Below are 18,816 nucleotides of genomic sequence, written 5' to 3'. Positions count from 1 at the left end.
TGAATTAATATTTGTTGTCATGTCCCTGGAACGTTTCGGGATTACGTTTGGTAAGATATGCTGAAAGGCATCAAGGAATCCGTTGATAAAAGAGTGCATGCGGATTCAGTGGGGGTGGAGCCACCATTTCAACATGGGGCCTGACCCTCAGGAGGTCCCTCGACCCCGCGCTCTCTGGGACTCTCTCGGAGGCGGTGAAAATGATGACTGCCGATATTCTCCGTGTTACTGACCAGAGGCTGAGTGTGCTGACTCAATATCTGTGAGCTCATGAGGCCGAGCTGTAAAACACCACGAAGAGGCTCGATGATCCGGAGGAGAGAATCTTGAACGTTGAGCAAGATGCCTCCTCGGCATCTCCTCAATTCTTGGAAAACCGGCCGAGTGCTGTGGTGGACTCCTGGAAGACTTGGAGAACTGAGGGTCAGAGAAAGAACATCCGAGTCGTCGGCCTGCCGGAATAGGTGTAGAGGGTAAGGTTCCCGTTAGGTTCTGGATCCTGTCTTTGACGCCGAGGGATAGTTTCCAACCCAGACCTGTAATCATTCATTTCCACAACTTGACAGATCACCAGTCGGTCCTGGAGACGGGTAAGGTGAGGTGGGACCTGGCTCCATGAGGGAGTGAGGATTTCCTTCTTCCAGGACTTTCCGGCAGCCACACAAACGAAGCATCGGGGCTTTCAGAAAGTATTTCCCAAGGTGCCACATCAAAGGTCACTGCACAACAAAGGAGCTCATGGTGTAGACTAGAGGCCAACATATAGAGGATTGGTTAGCTCACAGGAAGCAGAGAGTGGGTATAAATGGGTCATGTTTGGGTTGGTAAGATGTGACAAGTGGAATGTCACAAGGATCAGTGCTGGGCCCTCAACTATTTACAATCTATATTAATGAGTTGGATGGGGTTAAATTTGCTGATGACACAAAGAGGGATTGGAAATTAATTTGCCAAGTGCCCTTCAAGAGAATGCAAAGTGCAACAAATAGATTAAGTGAGTGGGAGCAAATTGACAGATGGAGTATAACTTGGGAAAATGTGAACGTGTCCACTTTGGCAGGAAGGATTAAATAAAACATTATTTAAATGGAGAGAGATTACAGAACTCTGAGGTACAGAGGGATCTGGGTGTCCTGGTACAGGAATCACAAGTTAGTTTGCCGTGTTACGACACCCTGGGATAGTGCGCGGTCAATTCCAGCCCCACGTGCCCCGGAGTCACAGCACAAGCAAATTAACCAATAATTCTTATAAAAATACCCTATGTCTTTGGCCCTTGGCTGCCCAATAATCAGTCACCATTGTTGCAAATGTAAATACGATTACTGTTTATTTATAACAAGAACAATAATAAAATATGCAGCAAACACAACTGATTAACTATAAGCCAATTCCTAATTCCCACTTTAACCTGCCCCCAGCCTCTAGACACACATAGACAGACAAACACAGAGGGGTGGAAAGGGATAAAATCAAAAGTGAAATAAATTATTTTTTTCAGATGATGGTTTTTAGCGCACTTTTCTTCACAGCAAACCTGCAGATTAAAGTCTTTAGTTTACAGCCTGTACTGATCTCTGTAGATTAATTTGTTCAGGTGCTCTGTAGTTTAGAAATGCAGTACTCACACTTTTCTGGAGAGGCACCTCATCTCTGTTCAAACTTTTCTTGCAGTTTGTGGTTTGTATTTGGGTCTCCATGGTTTCAGGAATACAGCACCCACAGGCTATCTGGGAAGAGAGATAGCACTCACAGCTGCCTTCTGGAGAGAGAGTTAGTCAGTTCTGCCTCGTGTTGCTAGAATCAAACTGCAAGCTTGGGACTCTGAAAAACATCACAGTGTGATAGGATCCAATCACCGCCTGTTACCTAGGAGCACAGCCTTTTGGGCCAATTCATTGGCCACCAGTGAATCAATCAAACCGAGTCCCAACCCCAATTCTTACACTGGTGCCTAAAGGTCTGCAGCTCCAGTTTAAACCAGTACAGATGCCTGGATTCTTCTGCTTGAATTAAAGATACAGGCTGCTTGCCTTAAAGTGACTTGTCCATTAATCATCCATGGACCAAAAATGTAATGGCAGAAATAAAAGAAAGGGGAAATAAGGTTATGAAAAGGAAGGGCCCTTACAGCCGGTACAGCAAGTGATTAGGAAGGTTAATGGAATATTGTTGTTTATTGCAAAGGGACTGGAATATAAAAGTTGGGATGTTTTGCTGCAGTTGTACAGGGCCTTGGTGAGACCATGGGCTGGATTCTCCACTGGCGAGATTCTCTGTTGCACCGGCAGCGCACCCACGCCCGGGGATTTCCAGACGACGAGCTGGCAACAGTGGGAAACCCCATTGGCCACTGTTGGTGGGGGCGCCTCAGGATGGAGAATCCCGCCCCATATTGAGAGCACTGTGTACAGTTTGGGTCTCCTTATTCACAAATGAGATAATTGCATTAGAAGCAGTTCAGAGGAGGTTGACTCCCAGATTCTGGAATGAGGGGGTTATCCTCTGAGGAAAGGTTTGACAGGTTGGGCCTGTATCCATTGCAGTTGAGAAGAATGAGAGATGATCGTATTGAAGCACATGAGATCCTGAGTGGAATTGACAGAGAGAATGCGGAGAGGATGTTTCCCCTGGTGGCAGAGACTAGAAATAGGGGAGACCCGGTTAAAATCTGAAATGTCCAAGCAAGCCCCTCAGTTCAAGGGCAATAAATTCTGGTCCAGCGACTCCCACATCCTATTAAGAATTTACAAGACTCTCCACAAATCCTCACTCAATTTCACTCCATTATTGTCCAGTTCTGGCTCCGCCTGGGGTAACATCTACTCGATAATTTCTTCTTGTGCGGTGAGTTCTAGGTTATTGGTGCATAAGGACAGATGCTTCAAACAACAGATCAAACATGGATGTGAAAGATTTTCCAACTCCCTCTCTACCCCACGGCCAAATTGTGGACAGTTCTTACTCAGTATTATTTCTCCCAAGCCCTTCATTGTCCCATTATCGCTTTAATTTCACTCCCACTTTGCCCATGTCCAGTGTGTTTAATTCTATCCTGATTGTTTTAAAGTCAGTTTCTCTCTGGAGTGTGTCAATGCCTTGATGATGTCACAATGGTGTCTCAATCCCCCGGCCACATTAACCATTTCATCTCCTGCTGTGTCTCCAGTAGCTGTGTGTGTTTGGGACCCGATCTTCAGTCCATTTCACCGTGAATTTAGGCTTGTTATTTTTCACATGTAATAAATCACATCTGCACACCCACACCGGTATCCCAAAATCATGTCATATATTCTTAACTCTCAGATGCTCTGAAGATCAAAGTGAGTGTCTGTCTGTCTTATCTGCCCTGTTATGGTGCTGATATTTCATGTTGTGGCCGGGCTTTCAAATGTGGATTTCTTTAAAACAAAATTCATGGGCCAGGATGTAAATATTTCCAGGAGAAAGTTATCAACTTATTCATCCCATCTAAACATTCCAGACTTTCACTGGAACACAGGTGGATACCGGATTGATGTAGGTTTGCCTTTCAGTAGTCAATGGTCAGACGCCCTGTACCATTTGCCAAACTGGACTATTTGACGAACTGCGTGTTTTAATTAACATCCCTCTTTCCTCCAGTTGCTCTACTGTGGGTAAAATCCCTTCGGTTGGGGACGGGTTGATGGGTATTGTTTGGTACACGGTGGAACATTACCAGTGAATGATGCTGGTTCCATCTGTAATTGGCCACAATCATTCTTATCTTTTGCCACATTGCATGTTCATAAAGCTGATCTTTCCTGATGGTTCTGATTGACCATGTTACTGTCCCATTTTCAAAGCTTAAGGGAGAATTCAATTAGGATAAAATATCCAGACCCAGAATAGCCTGGTCCACTGGGCCTATCCAGACTGAAGATATCAGAGAGAGAGGGAGCGAGAGCGAGATGACTGGTGGTTTAATCTGAGGGTAACCACACCTCAGGCGAGGGGCAATGTTGAGAAGGTGGACCCTTCATGGATAACCTCAGCCAGTACGACAGTTGCACCCCAGCTATTGGAGTCACTCCGCATCATGAACCAGCCATCCAGCCAACTGAGCTAACTGACCCCCCCCCCCATAGATGAATAATAATGCCTTAAAATATTAGCTATTGCCCGTCTCCCATCATACCATTTAATGCAGTTTCCCAGTCTACCTCAGACAACTTGCCCCTCATACCCTGATTGGATGTTCACCCAGATAAATTAAACAAAAACATGGAACCACCAATGCCCATCTTCATGGCAATGTGGCAGGATTTAGAGGGATCCAAACAGAAATGCAAACTGAATATCTTCTCACTTCCAAACACCCCTTCACTCTGTGATTCTTGTGAAATTTGAACCAAGGTATTCGCAACAAGGCTCAAAGAGCTTCAGCCCTCTGGAGGCAAAGCCATGAGACTGCCAAGTCGAGCAGAACAAAACCCTCCGACCCTCCCCAGTGACCAACTGACAGAATGAACAAAATGCAGTCCCGGATGTAACTGAGAGCAGAAACAATAACAGCAATAGCCCCTGTAATCACTTGTGTCTCGGCAGGTATGAGGAAACACTAAATTCCCTACCACATTGAGGGCAGGTGAACGGCTTCTCTCCAATGTGAATTTGTGGTGTGACTTCAGACTGGATAACTGAGTGAATCCCTTCCCACACTGAGAGCAGATGAACGGTCTCTCCCCAATGTGAACTCGCTCGTGACTTTGCAGGTGGGATAACTGAGTGACTCCCTTCCCACACTGAGAGCAGGTGAATGAACTCTCCCCAGTGTGAACTCTCTGGTGTGTCTGCAGGTGGGATGGAACACTAATTGCCTTCCCTTACTCAGAGAAGGTGATTGCCTTCTCTCCACTATGAACCCGCAGATGTGTCCGCAGGTTGGATGAATCACTGAATCCCTTCCCACACTGGGAGCAGGTGAACGGTCTTTCCCCAGTGTGAATTCGCTGGTGATTCTGCAGGCTGGATAACTGAGTGAATCGATTCCCACACTGAGAACAGGTGAATGGCCTCTCCCCAGTATGAACTCGCTGATGTGTCCGCAGGTTGGAGAACTGAGTGAATCCCTTCCCACACTGGGAGCAGATGAAAGGTCTCTCCCCAGAGTGAACTTGCTGGTGACTCTGCAGGTGGGATAACTGAGTGAATCCCTTCCCACACAGAGAGCAGGTGAACGGCCTCTCCCCAGCGTGAACTCGCTGATGTGTCCGCAAGTTGGATGATTTACTGAATCCCTTCCCACACTGGGAGCAGATGAACGGTCTCTCCCCAGAGTGAACTCGCTGGTGACTCTGCAGGTTGGATAACTGAGTGAATCCCTTGCCACACTGAGAGCAGGTGAATGGCCTCTCCCCAGTGTGAACTCGCTGACGTGTCTGCAGATTGGGTAACTGAGTGAATTCCTTCCCACACTGAGAGCAGGTGAATGGCCACACTCCAGTTTTGAATTTGCTGGTGTGTCTTAAGGCTGGAGAACAGAGTGAATCCCTTCTCACACATGGAGCAGGTGAATGGCCTCTCCCCAGTGTGAATTCGTCGATGAGTCTCCAGCTGTGATGGGAATCTGTATCCCTTCCCACAGTCCCCACATTTCCACGGTTTCTCCATGTTTTGGGTCTCCTCGTGTCTCTCCAGGTTGGACGATCAGTTGAAGCCTCGTCCACTCCACACAGAACATGTGTACGGTCTCTCCCCGCTGTAAATAGAGCAATGTTTTATCAGGCTGTGTAACTAGTTAAAGCTCTTACCACAGTCAGTGCTCTGGAACACTCTCACTCGGGTGTGTGTGTCTCGGTGCTTTTCCAGTCACACTGATGTTCAACATCTTTTGATGCCGACAGATTGGGCAAACATTTCTCCTTCTAGATTCAAGGGCCGATGATATTCAGGTCCCAAGGTGACTCTGTAAGACCAAGATGTGACAATTGAGATTTCTGTCTGTAATTCCTCCTCTTGCAATATCTGTAAAAGAAGTTTACAAAAGTCAACACTCGGTACAGGATAGAAATTCAGATCAGAGAATTCTAGTTTCTACGGAACATTCCTACCTCTCATTCCCCAATACCTCGTCTCCAATACCTATTCCCCAGACCTAGTCTCCAGGGAGCGGACTCGGAGGGATGAAGTTTTGGAGCTGTGAGGACAAAAACCTTATCTCGGGGATTCGCAGCCGAGTTTCCAGGGAGCGGACTCGGAGGGGCAGGGTATCGGAGCAGTGACTGTAGGAAGGATGAGCTAGCTGACCACTGCACCCTGGTACAGGAGGCCATTCAAGCGGGGGGAGGAAGTGGTAGTTGTCGGGGTTTCTATAATTGATAACATCCTTTGGAAGCAGGACCGAGAGTCCCACATGGTGTGTTGCCTGCCCAGTGCCAGGGTGAGGGGCATCTCTAACCGGCTTGAAAGGATATTGGAGAGGGAGGGGAGGATCCAGTTGTTGGGGTCCACGTTGGGACAAACAACATCAGCAAGACTCGGAAAGAGGACCTGTTTGGGGAATATCAGGAACTAGGAACAAAATTAAAGAACAGGTCCTCAAAGCTTATAATCTCTGGATTATTCCCCGAGCCACATGTAATTTGGTGTAGGAATGAGGAAAATTAGGGAAGTAAAGACGTGGTTAAAGGAGTGGTGCAGGAAAGAGGGGTTCCATTTCATGGAGCACTGGCATCAGTATTGGGACAGGAGGGATCTGTACCGTTGGGACGGTCTCCACCTGAACCAATCTGGGACCAGTGTCCTCGTGGAAAGGATAAATAGGGAGGTCACAATGACTTTAAACTAACAAATGGAGGGGGAGGGGAAGGCCTCAGGGGAACTCAATACAGTTCCAAAAACAAGTATCAGGACAGTCTGGACTGGGTACCAAATATACCGGTTATAAAGTTTACAGGAGGGACAGAGAATATGGCAGAGGGGGTGGAGTAGCCTTACTGATTAGAAATACTATCACCTCAATAGTGAGGGAGGATATAATGAGGGGAAGCATCCAGCGGAGACCATGGGCTGGATTCTCCGTCAGCGGGATCCTCCGCTTCGCCAGCAGCGCGCTCACGCCCGCGGACTTCCCGACGACATGGGGGTGCCCACAATGGGAAACCCCATTGGCCGACGAGACGGAGAATCGTCCACCCATATGGGTGGAACTGAGGAACAAAAAAATCTAAAACTGTAACGGGTGTTGTGTATCGACCGTCTGGTTAGCTCTGAGGCGCTAGATTGTATAAAGGCAGAAATTAGGCGAGTGTGTAGCAAAGGCAGAGTAGTATTAATGGGGGATTATAACTGACACACAGATTTGGAGAGGCAGACAAGCAACTGTCACAAAGGGAGTGAATTTCTGGAATGTGTCCGAGATAGTTTCCTGCTGCAATATGTTCCAGATGTAACAAGGCGACAGGCAATATTAGATTTAATTATGAGTAATGAGCCCAATTTAATGAGTAGCCTAACTGTGCATGAACATTTATCAAATAGTGATCACAACATGATTGAATTCAGTGTAGTGTTTTAAAGTGAAAAGCACGTTACAGACAGTAGAGTTTTAGGCTTGGGTAAGGCTGACGTTAACGGGATGAGACAGAGACTGTCCACGGTAAACTGGGGAGATCTGTTAATGGGTCAAACAACTGAGGATCAGTGGAGAATATTTAAAGAAACATTTAACGAGATACAGAGCAAGTATATACCCGAGAGGAAAAGTTTCCACTTCACAAAAAGAAAACAGCCACGGACAAATAAAGAGATTAGGGACAGCTTATGTACAAGACACAGTACAGATCCGGGTGAATGGGATAGGTACAAGGATCAGCAAAGGGTCATAAAGCAGCTTGTAAGAGCGACTAAAAGGGATTATGAAAGGAAACTTGCAAGTGACATCAATATCAATGAGAAGAAATGTTTAGTTATGTAACGGGAAAGCGGGTGGTGAAGAGCAATGTAGGCCCAGTAAAAGCTGAAAGTGGAGATATTGTCAGTGATAATGGGGGAATGGCAGACACGTTGAACAATTACTTTGCCTCAGTATTTACAGTTGAAAAGGAGGATAACTTGCCAGAAGTCCCCAAAAAATTAATAGTCGATAGAGGACAGGTACTTAATACAATTAACATAACTATACCATCACTAACTAGGAAACTAATGGAACTGAAGAGTGACAAATCCGCAGGACCTGACGGTTTCCATCCGAGGGTGTTAAAGGAAGTCGGGGAGCACATTGTAGATGCCCCAACGATAATCGTCCAGAGTTCCCTAGATTCAGGAGTAGTCCCTCTGGATTGGAGAATTGCACTTTTTGAAGTGCGGATACACCAGCGAGTTCACACTGGGGAGAGGCCATTCAGCTGCTCTTAGTGTGGGAAGGGATTCATTTTTTAAGATGGGTGAAAGGGGAAAAACAGGGAATTACAGACCACGAACCGAACACGGCATGGTAGCACAATGGTTAGCACTGTTGCTACGCAGCACCAGGGACCCAGGTTCGATTCCCGGCTTAGGTCACTGTGTGTGGAGTCTGCACGTTCTCCGCCGTGTCTGCATAGGTTTTATCCTGGTGCTCCCACAAGTCCCAAAGGTCGTGCTGTTAGGTGAATCGGACAATCTGAATTCTTCCTCAATGTGAATGTAAGCCTACTTGTGACACTAATAAAGATTATGAACATCTATGGTGGGGAAACTACTGGAATGTATAATTAGGGGTGGGGTAACTGAACACTTTGAAAAACATTGTTCGATCAGGGACAGCCAGCCTGACTTATTTTACTGAATTTTTTGAGGAGGTGACTAAGGTAGAGGACAGGGGAATGTCTATGGATGTCATTTATACGGACTCCCAGAAGGCATTTGATAATGTCCCACACAAGAGACTGTTGGCTAAGGAGGAAGCCCTCGGAGTTGAGGGCAAATTATTGACACGGTTAGGAAATTGGTTGAGTGGCAGGAGAGTGTGGGGATATGGGTATTTAATGAGATACAATCAAGAGTATAACACCAAGTTGTAGAGAAAACAAAACTTATTTTATTTAACATTAACTATATACACAGCTCCAGTTGCTGAGTTAGGAGAGATTACTCAAATTTGACCTGTTGCACTTTTCAGGATTAATTTCAATTTGCCACTGTTCTGCCATCGAACCAGCCCGTCCATATCATCCTGAAATCTGAGGCGTTCCTCACCATTTCCCACCCCCCCAATTTTTGTGTCATCTGCGAACTTATCATATCTCCAATATTCACATCCAAATCATTGATGTACGTCCGAACAACATGGAACCCAACACCGATCGCAGTGGAACACCACTGGACACAGGTTTCCAGTCACAAAGACAATCTTTGACCATCTCCCTCTGCCTGCTGCCAGGAAGCCAATTTTGGTGTCAATTTGCCTGTAGCCCATCTTGACCAGTCTCCCATGTAAGACATTGTCACAAACCTTACTGAAGTTTTTCTGGGCTACATGTGGGCGGCACGGAAACACAGTGGGTAGCACTTTGCTCCACAGTGCCATGGTTCCAGGTTCGATTCCCGGCTTCGGTCACAGTCTGTATGGAGTCTGCACGTTCTCCCCGTGTCTGCGTGGGTTTCTTCTGGGTGCTCTGGATTCCTCCCACATGTCCCGAAAGACTTGCTTGTTCGGTGAATTGGACATTCTGAATTCTCCCTCCATGTACCCAAACAGGCACCAAAATGTGGTGACTAGGGGATTTTCACAGTAACTTCATTGCAGTGTTAATGTAAGCCTACTTGTGACAAAATATATTATCAACTGCACTACCCTCAACTACACACCTAGTCACCTCCTCGGAAAATTCTAATGAAATCGAATCCACAGAATCCTTCTGCACCGACCCTCCGATAGAGCATGCTACCCAGGTCCACTCCCCCTCTCTATCCCCTTAAACCCACCTACCTTTTGGACACTAAGGGGCAATTGTTCATGGCCAATCCACCTATCCTGCACATCTTCTGGACTGTGGGAGGAAACTGGAGCACCCGGTGGAAACCCACGCAGACAGGGGGAGAATGAGAAAACTCCACACAGTGCTGACCATAGATCTCTTCCTTTCCAATTCCCCACCCTCTTCTTTCAAACCAACTTTCCCCTTCTGATTTCCTGCTTTCAGAGACCCAAAACCTAAAGAGTCAGAGAGTTTTACAGCACAGAAAGATGCCCTTCGGCCCATCGTGAAAATGCTGCCTGTTCAGCCACAGCAGGTCAAAGATGAAAAGAGAGAGCAACAGCTCAGCACTTCATGTAGACACAAAGCCATTTGATCAGTCCCTCACTGCCACCAGCTCAGATACGATACTGCACAAACTTAGCAGCCACTATAGAGTTGGGATCAGCTGTGGTGAAACACTGGAACTGGATCCAGGTCAGGGTAAAATACAGTTTGCTTGCCAGTTCATTGGATGGTGAGATCAGAGATGGGTTCTGCTATGGGTGAACTCAGATGAGGATTTTAATAGGCACTGATGAGGGTGTACATTGAGATGCTGAGTGGATTGACTGGCTTGTCAGACAGTCAGTCCCCTTCACTGTCAGGCAGCATGTAGAGGTCTGACTCCAAGTCTCCAAATTGGCAGAGGACATTGTGCAGAACGTGCCCTGTCCACAGCCTCTGCTCCATCTCCTTGTTCTAGTGCAGAACCAGAGGCACTGCTATTGTTGCTCAGAAACCAGTTACATCCTTTGTTTGGGTCGGTCTTTATAAGACAGAATCTCCCTTTGACAAAGCTATGCTGACTATCCTTGATTAATTCTTGCCTCCGCAACAGAGATTAATTCTGTCCCTCAGGATATCTATTTCCTGACCACTCACGTTAAACTCACTGGTCTGTAATCCCCTGGATTTTCTCTACTTCTCTTCTTGAATAATGGAACCACATTATCTGTCCTCCTTCCTCTGGCACTGCTCCTGTGACCAGAGATTTGAAAATTATTCTCAGAGCCTCTACAATTTCCTCTCGTGGGCCACAGCAGCCAGGGAAACATCTCATCTGGGCCTGAGGATTTAAACAAGTCACCATGTGAAGGTGAGAATGAGAACATGAATTTAATGGGGAGAAAAGGAAGTGTTTTACTTACAGAGGTGAGAGGAAGTTTCAGTCTGTGTGAAGCTGCAGGAGCAGCAGCTTTGCTGGGCAGATAGTGAAGGAAGCTTCGTGCAGCCAGTGACACAGGCCCCAGACTCTGATTGGCTGGAGGATCAGCGCCTGTCCAGTCGTCCACAGGTTCCTATTGGCCAATCTCCGTCATGGAGACAATGAGGGGACGGACCTCGGCGCACGTGGGGTGGGCGGGTATTTGACCTCCCGACGCTGAGCTCTTGTCCAATCCGGAGTATTTTGTTTCTGTGACCAGGTGTTGCTCTCAGAGTGCTGGGAACGCCCCTCTGGGTCATTGTGACGTCCCAAAGAAGCCCTGCCTGAATCACTCTGTTCCGCGGTGACGTTTCCGGGTTCCAGTGCGCAGGCCCGGCGGGCGGGCACGAGAGCCCCGACCCCTCCTGTTGTTCCCCCTCTCCCTTCCCCTGCACATCAGCAGACAAGGTTTCCAGGCAACCGGCTGACGCTTCGGGCCAGAGCGAGAAGCTGCTCGGTGATCTCTATTTCCACCCAGCCCGGGACTGCGCATGACTAAGGGAGACAGGGAACTGCGCAGTACAGAGGAGAGCCCACCCTCTGAACTGCCTGCACAGGTGTTCGCCAATGAGAAACTGTGAGGACCGGAAAGACTCTGGTCCTCCAGCCAATCAGAGCGCGGGTTTGTATGAATGATTGAGCTTCACAACTACTGAAACGTCCTCCTGTCTCCAACATCTGTGAGTTAAACACATTCTTTTCTCCCCCCCTTTCCATTTCTTTTCTCATTCTGACCTTCAATTGGTGACTTGCAGCAACTGAAGGGAAAGGAATTGAATCCAAGGAGGGTGCAGACTCTGAAAAGCTTGGCCCAGGTCTCTCTCTCTTAAAGACATTGACATCCTTTGCTCCCTCAGCTTCACACATTTATTTGTCTGGCTAAAAGGATGGTCTCTTTCCTAATGTTCACAATTAAAGGGCTGGTTCCCCCCGGAGATGGCTGACAGTTAAGGATAGGAAATGAATATCATACAGAGAAATGTCCAGTGTTGTTCCACGGTACAGATTAGATATATTATTTATGGTTCTGTAAAGTACATTTATTATTATTTCTAGTCTTGTAATATTGTACTGTAGCAACGTTATATATTTCCAGTCATCTCTTCCCTCAGAGGGTGTTAATCTCCAGAATTATTTTTCCCCAGGGACCAGTGGAGTCTGAGAGTCATTGAATATATTCAAGGATGAATTGGACTGAATTATTTTTTTGAATTTAAAGTGCCCGATCTTTTTTTTCAATTGAGGGCCTCTCTCTCTTGGACATGTGCAGTTCCGGTCACCCGCTCTCCCGTGCGGAGGATAGAGCAGTTTTTTCAGCACGGGGGGATTGTGGGAGCTGCGGCCACCATTACCTCTCCGCAGCCCAGTCTCCAACCTCCTGGGACTGGGATGAAAAGTGAGGGGGTGGACATTCACCCCAACATGACACAAAGTACATGTGGCTAGTAATTGGATTTGATTGTGATGCCCCCCCCCCCCCCCTCCTCACCAAAACATATTTTTTTAATTTAAAGTACCTAATTCATGTTTTTTCCAATTAAGGGCCAATTTAGTATGGCCAATCCTCTTACCCTGCACATATTTGGGTTGTGGGAATGAGGTCCACGCAGACACGAGGATTTTGTGCAAACTCCACACGGAGCGAAGCTGGGTGCTCAGCTCCGTGAAACTAGACAGATTTCTGACTGACGAGGGAGTTGAGCGTCATGGGGAGCAGGTCGGAAAATGAACTGAAAGATAAGATGAGGAGTGAATTCTTCACTTGAGGATGTGGTGAAGTTTTGGAATTCTCTACTCCAGAGGACTGTGGAGCCTCAGTCATCAAGTATTTTCAAGATCGTGATTGATCAGTTTCGAGATGTTGAAGTCACCAAGGGATAGGGGGGATAGTGTGGGGAAATGGTGCTGAGGCAGGTCGGCCATTGGCCTCATTACAGGGTTGAGCAAGTTCAATGGGCCAAATGGCTGACTGCAGCTCCTATTTATTATGGTTGCTGTGTCCAGGACTGGAAAACGTGAACATGAATCTGTCAATCAACCTGAATCAGCACAATTGAGAGGGTGAATATTAGATACAGCCGAGTGAGAAGGGAGGGAGAGTGTGTGAGATGGAGATTTACAGCGTTTGGGGAATGAGTGGAAAGAATGTTCCAGAGGAACTAGAACTGTCTGTTCTGAATTTCTATCCTGAACTGACAGTGATGTATTTTGTAAATTGTTTTAACAGGAGATTCGAAGAGGACGAATTACAGACAGAAATCTAATACACGTTGTCTGGATCTGACAGTCACTCAATTCCTTGGTACCTGAATATCATTGGCTTCGAATCTAGAAGGACAAATGCTGGTCTTATCTGTCAGCTTCAAAAGACTTTAACCATCAGTGTTACTGGAAAAGCACTGAGACACACACGCCCGAGTGAGAGTGTTCCAGAGCACTGACTGTGGAAAGAGCTTTAACCAGTTACACAGCCTGAAAAAACATCGCACTATTCACAGCGGGACGAGACCATACACGTGTTCTCTGTGTGGGTAAGGCTTCAATTGTCTGACATAGGGAGACACAAGGAGACCCAAAACATGGAGAAACAGTGGAAATGCCGGGACTGTGGGAAGGGATTCAAAGCCCCATCTGCACTGGAAGCTCATCGGCGCATTCACACTGGGAGAGGCCATTCAGCTGCTCTCGGTGTGGGAAGAGATTCACACATTTATCCACCCTGCGGAGACATCACTGAGTTCACACTGGGGAGAAACCGTTCACCTCCTCTAAATGTGGGACGGGATTCACTCAATTATCCAGCCTGTAGAGGCACAAGTGGGTTCACACTTGGGAGAGGCCATTCATCTGCTCTCAGTGTGGGATGGGATTCAATCAATTATCTAGCTTGACGTCCCACCGACGAGTTCACACTGGGGAGAGGCCGTTCACCTGCTCTCAATGTGGGAAGGGATTCTGTGTTTCCTCGTACCTGCTGAGACACCAACAAGTTCACAATTGATTCCAGGGGTTGGATTCTGTTGTTATTGTTTCTGCTCTCAATTACACCCAGGACTGCATTTTGTTCATTCTGACATTGGTGAAGTGGGAGGGTTGGAGGGTTTCGTTCTGCTGGACTGGCCGGTCTCACGACTTTGCCTCCAGTGGACTCCAGTAACAAGAAAAATTAAAGATTCCATTAGGTCAAAGGAAGAGGTTCATTGATAGATTACAGATTTATTGCTTCACTGATTTATTGGTAACCTTTAAGAATTGATGCAGTATAATTCTTAAATGTAGTATACATACAGACAGAAAATGGAAAATCCACAAGGCAAAGTCATTGTTTCAGATAAAAATATGAGTATTGCTGTACAGCAACTTAATATGTGTCAGAATCTAACACTGCTTCACGAAAAGTTGAATAAAAGCCCTCGTAACGAATAAACCATTGTTCTACAAATACATCTGGTAACGAAAAAGTATTGCAGCCTTAGCAACAGAAACATTTACAAATATCGCAAAACCTTAGCAACAAGCAAGGTTAATGCAAAACACCTTATCTTCAGAGGATTGGCACACATGGTGGGAGCATGTAGACATTTAATTAATTTGATAGACATTAATAAATCTTAAGTAATGACCAATGCCTGGATAACAAATCATGCTCCAAGTGGCAGAGAGTTTTTGGAATAAATCAGGAAGCCTCAGCTGAGAATTTGAAACCAATAAGGGGTTATACCATTGATAAGAATTTTTAAAGAATAAGTTTTCATGATTAAAGTTTGTTTTGCATTCATGCTTTAAGAAATTCTGAACCATCTATTGATTTCCTAATATTTTCTTATCTTTTCGTTTTATTGTCTTTATGATTTGATGTTTTATTTGATCTAAGTTTTGATTAATTTTTATGTAAGAGAATCAAGGTGGATAATTAGCAATAAAATTGTATTTTTGGACACTTCCAATCAACCAGATCTTGGGCTGTTATTTGAAGATAAAATAAGAGATCTTTTCACTCATAAAGTTGCCAAAATAAGTGTAACCCTGAGGATTGGAAACTTGTCTTAGAATTCAGCAAAGGAGGATCAAGGAACTCATCAAGAGAAAATTGAATATGAGAGCAAACTGGCTAGAAACATAAAAAAACGACAGGAAAAGCTCCTATAGGAATGTGAAAAGGAAAAGATTAGCAAGGACCAATGTGGGTCCATTCCAGGCAGAGATAGGAGAGTTTACAATGGGGTACAATGAAATGGCAGAGAAACTAAACAATGTGTGTCTGTCTTCATGGAGGACATGAAATTGTCCCAAAGACGCGAGAGAACCAACGGACTAGTGAGCACGAGGAACTGAAGGAGATTAGTATTAGTGAAAAAGTAGTACTCGAGAAATTAATGTGGTTAAAAGTTAATAAATCCCCAAAAGCTGATGCTCTCCATCCCAGAGTGTTGAAAGAGGCGGCTGTAGAGATAGTGGATACATTGGTGATCATCTTTCAAAATTCTATAGATTCTGGAATGGTTCCTGCAGATTGGAAGGTGGTAAATGTAACCCCACTATTTAAGGAGGGAGAGAGAAAACGGGGAACCACAGCCCCATTAGCCTTGCATCAGTAGGAGAGAAAATGCTATAATTTATTATAAAGGTTGTGATAACAGACGAATTAGGAGCAGGAGCAGGCCACTCGGCCCCTCAAGCCTGCTCCACCATTCAATACGTTCCCGGCTGATCTGATTGTAACCTCAACTCCACATTCCCGCCCACCCCCCGATAACCTTGTTTAACCTGAATCTATCCAGCTCCGCATTAAAAATATTCAAAGACTCTGCTTCCACTGCCCTTTGAGGAAGAGAGTTCCAAAGACTCACGACCCTCTGAGAGAAAAAAGTTCTCCTCTGCCTTAAATGGGCAAGTTATTGCTTTTAAAGTGACTCCAATTTCTAGATTCTCCCACAAGAGGAAACATCCTTTCCACATCCACCCTGACAAGGCCCCTCAGCATCTTATACGGTTCAATCAAGTCACCTAAACTCCATCGGACACAAGCCCAGCCTGGCCAATCATTCCTCATAAGACCAGCCTCCAATTCCAGGTATGAGTCCAGTAAACCTTCTCTGAACTGCTTCCAATACATTGACATCATTCCTTAAATCAGAGCAATACTGTACACGTGCTCCAGATGTGGTCTCACCAATGTCCTGTATAACTGAAGCATAACCTCCCTACTTTTGTATTCAATTCCCCTCACAATAAACAATAATATTCTATTAGCTTTCCTAATTACTTGCTGTACCTGTATACTCGCCTTTTGTGATTCATGCTCTTGGACACCCAGATCCCTCTGAATCTCAGAACTCTGCAATCTCTCACCATTTAGATAATAAGCTTTTTTATTCTTCTGGCCAACATGGGCAATTTCACATTTTCCCACAAGATTCTCCATTTGGCAGACCTTATCCCACTTACTTAATTGATCTATATCACTTTGTAACCTCCTTATGTCCTCTTCATAATTTACTTTCCCACCTATCTTTATATCATCGTTGCAGGAGTTGGCCATTCAGCCCATCGAGCCTGCTCCACCATTCAATACGATCATGGCTGATCATCCACTTCATTGTCTTTTTCCCCACACTATCCCCATATCCCTTTGTGTTCTAGGGATTTAGAAATATGTCAGTTGGGTGGCACAGTGGTTAGCACTGCTGCCTCACGGCACTAAGAACCTGGGTTTGATCCTGGCCCCAGGTCACTGTTCGTGTGGAGTTTGCACATTCTCCTTGTGTCCTTTGGGTCTCAGACCCACAACCTAAAACGATGTGCAGGGTAGGTGAATTGGCCTTGCTGCACTGCCCCTTAATTGGAAAAGAATAATTGGGTACTCTTAAATTTATTGAACAAAAAATAAAGAAATCTGTCCATCTCTGCTTTAAATACACTCAGTGACTGAGCTTCCACAGCCCTCTGGGGTAGAGAATTCCAAAGATTTACAACCCTCTGAGTAAAGAAATGTCTCCTCCGGGACCCGTCCTAAGTGGCTTCCCCCTTATTTTGAAATTGTGTCCCCTGGTTCTAGACTCCCCAACCAGGGGAAACATCTCACTTGCACCCACCCTGTCTATTCCTTTATGGATTTTGTAAGTTTCAATGAAATCCACTGTCATTCCTTGGAACTCCAGAGAAAAGAGGCCTAGTTTCCCTAATCTCTCTTCATAGGACAGTCCTGCCAAACCCAGAACAAGTCTGGTGAAACTTTGTTGCTGTTCCTCTGTGGCAATACATTTCCTCAGGTAAGGGGAGTAAAACTGCACACATTACTCCAGCTGTGGAGTATCTAAGCATTTCATCATGATCGATGTCAAGGCCACCGGACGGTATTCATTGAGGCACGTTGCCTGGTTCTTCTTTGGCCCTGGTATGATGGTGGTCTTCTTGAAGGAGGTGGGAACCTCAGAACGGAGTAGGGAGAGGTTGAGGATGTCCGCGAACACACCCGCCAGTTGGTCCGCGCAGGATCTGAGTGCACGACCAGGGATCCCGTCAGGACCTAGCGCTTTCGAGGGTTCACTTTCAAGAAGGCCAATCTGACTTTGGACGCTGTGATGATAGGTATGGGTGTGTCGAAGGCTGCTGGGGCAGATGACAACGGTTTGTTGGTTTCCTGCTCGAAATAAGCATAGAATAAATTGAGTTCATCGGGAAGGGGAGCGCTGTTACCAAAGATTCACCTCGGCTTTGATTTTTTAGCCCATTATGTTGTTTAAGCCTTGCCACAATCGATGAGAGTCCATGATTCTAGCTTAGTCGGGTATTGTCTCTTGGCATCCCTGTTGGCTTTGCGAAGGTCGTAGCTAGATTTTTTTGTATAGGTCAGGATCACCTCTCTTGAACTCCTCACACCTGGCCTTTAGCAGGGAGTGAATCTGCCGATTAAACCATGGTTTCTGGTTGGGTAACGTACGTACTACCTTCTTTGACACACAATCTTCTACACACTTACTGATGAAGTCTGTGATGGTGCTGGCATACTCGTTTAGGTTAGCTGCTGTGTTCTTGAATATGGACCAGTCACTGACTCCAAGCAAGTTGCGTCGGTGCTCTTCTGTTGCCTCAGACCAGCATTTGCACAACCTTCTGAACCGGATTCTCTCGCTTAAGTTTCTGCTTGTATGCCGGGAGAAGGAGCACCATCTTGTGGTCCGATTTTCCGAAGTGCGGTCAGGGGATGGATCATCAGCCGCCCTTGATGTTTGTGTAGCAGTGGTCAAGGATGTTGGGGTCCCTGTTGGGACAGGAGATGTGTTGGTGGAATTTTGGCAGTACACTCGAGGTTGGCCTGGTTGAAGTCCCGGCCACGATGAACAAGGCCTCCGGGTATTCTGTTTCATTGTTATTTATAGCGGTTACAATTCATCAAGCGCCTTCTTCACTTCCGCCTGGGGTGGAATGTAGACCGCTGTGATGATGGCAGAAGTGAACTCCGTGGAATGTAGTATGGACGGCACTTCACAGTCAGGTATTCCAGCTCCGGGGTGCAGTAGTTCACCAGGGTCGCCATGTCCGAGCACCAGGAGGAGTAGATAAGAAGAAAAATCCCTCCACCCACTCCAGGTTCAGTCCTGGATGTGATTAACAGCAGGAATAACGGCAGAATCCAACCTGTCA

General features: G+C 46.1%; 1 protein-coding gene across 3 annotated transcripts in view; it reads right to left on the bottom strand.

Moving 5' to 3' along the window:
• The window catches only part of LOC140420217 (uncharacterized), a 36,272-nt gene that overhangs the window by 1,025 nt on the left and 16,431 nt on the right, over positions 1-18,816 (bottom strand). The window contains exons 1-2 of one of the 3 annotated variants that reach the window (XR_011946227.1): positions 11,114-11,860; positions 5,775-5,988 (exon numbers count right to left, since the gene is read on the bottom strand). Coding sequence is in view for 1 of the 3 variants with exons in the window: in XM_072504249.1 (XP_072360350.1) it covers positions 4,848-5,393 (546 nt within the window). In the remaining 2 variants the exon portion in view is untranslated. Of the gene's footprint in view, positions 1-1,628; positions 5,394-5,596; positions 5,989-11,113; positions 11,861-18,816 lie in introns of those variants that run through there. The other 2 variants (XR_011946228.1, XM_072504249.1) reach the window with 2 other exon arrangements.

Source organism: Scyliorhinus torazame, chromosome 5 (assembly GCF_047496885.1).
Source record: "Scyliorhinus torazame isolate Kashiwa2021f chromosome 5, sScyTor2.1, whole genome shotgun sequence".
NCBI lineage: Eukaryota > Metazoa > Chordata > Chondrichthyes > Carcharhiniformes > Scyliorhinidae > Scyliorhinus > Scyliorhinus torazame.
Note: the sequence above shows the minus strand (reverse complement) of the source record. Positions and strands in the feature narration are given on the sequence as shown.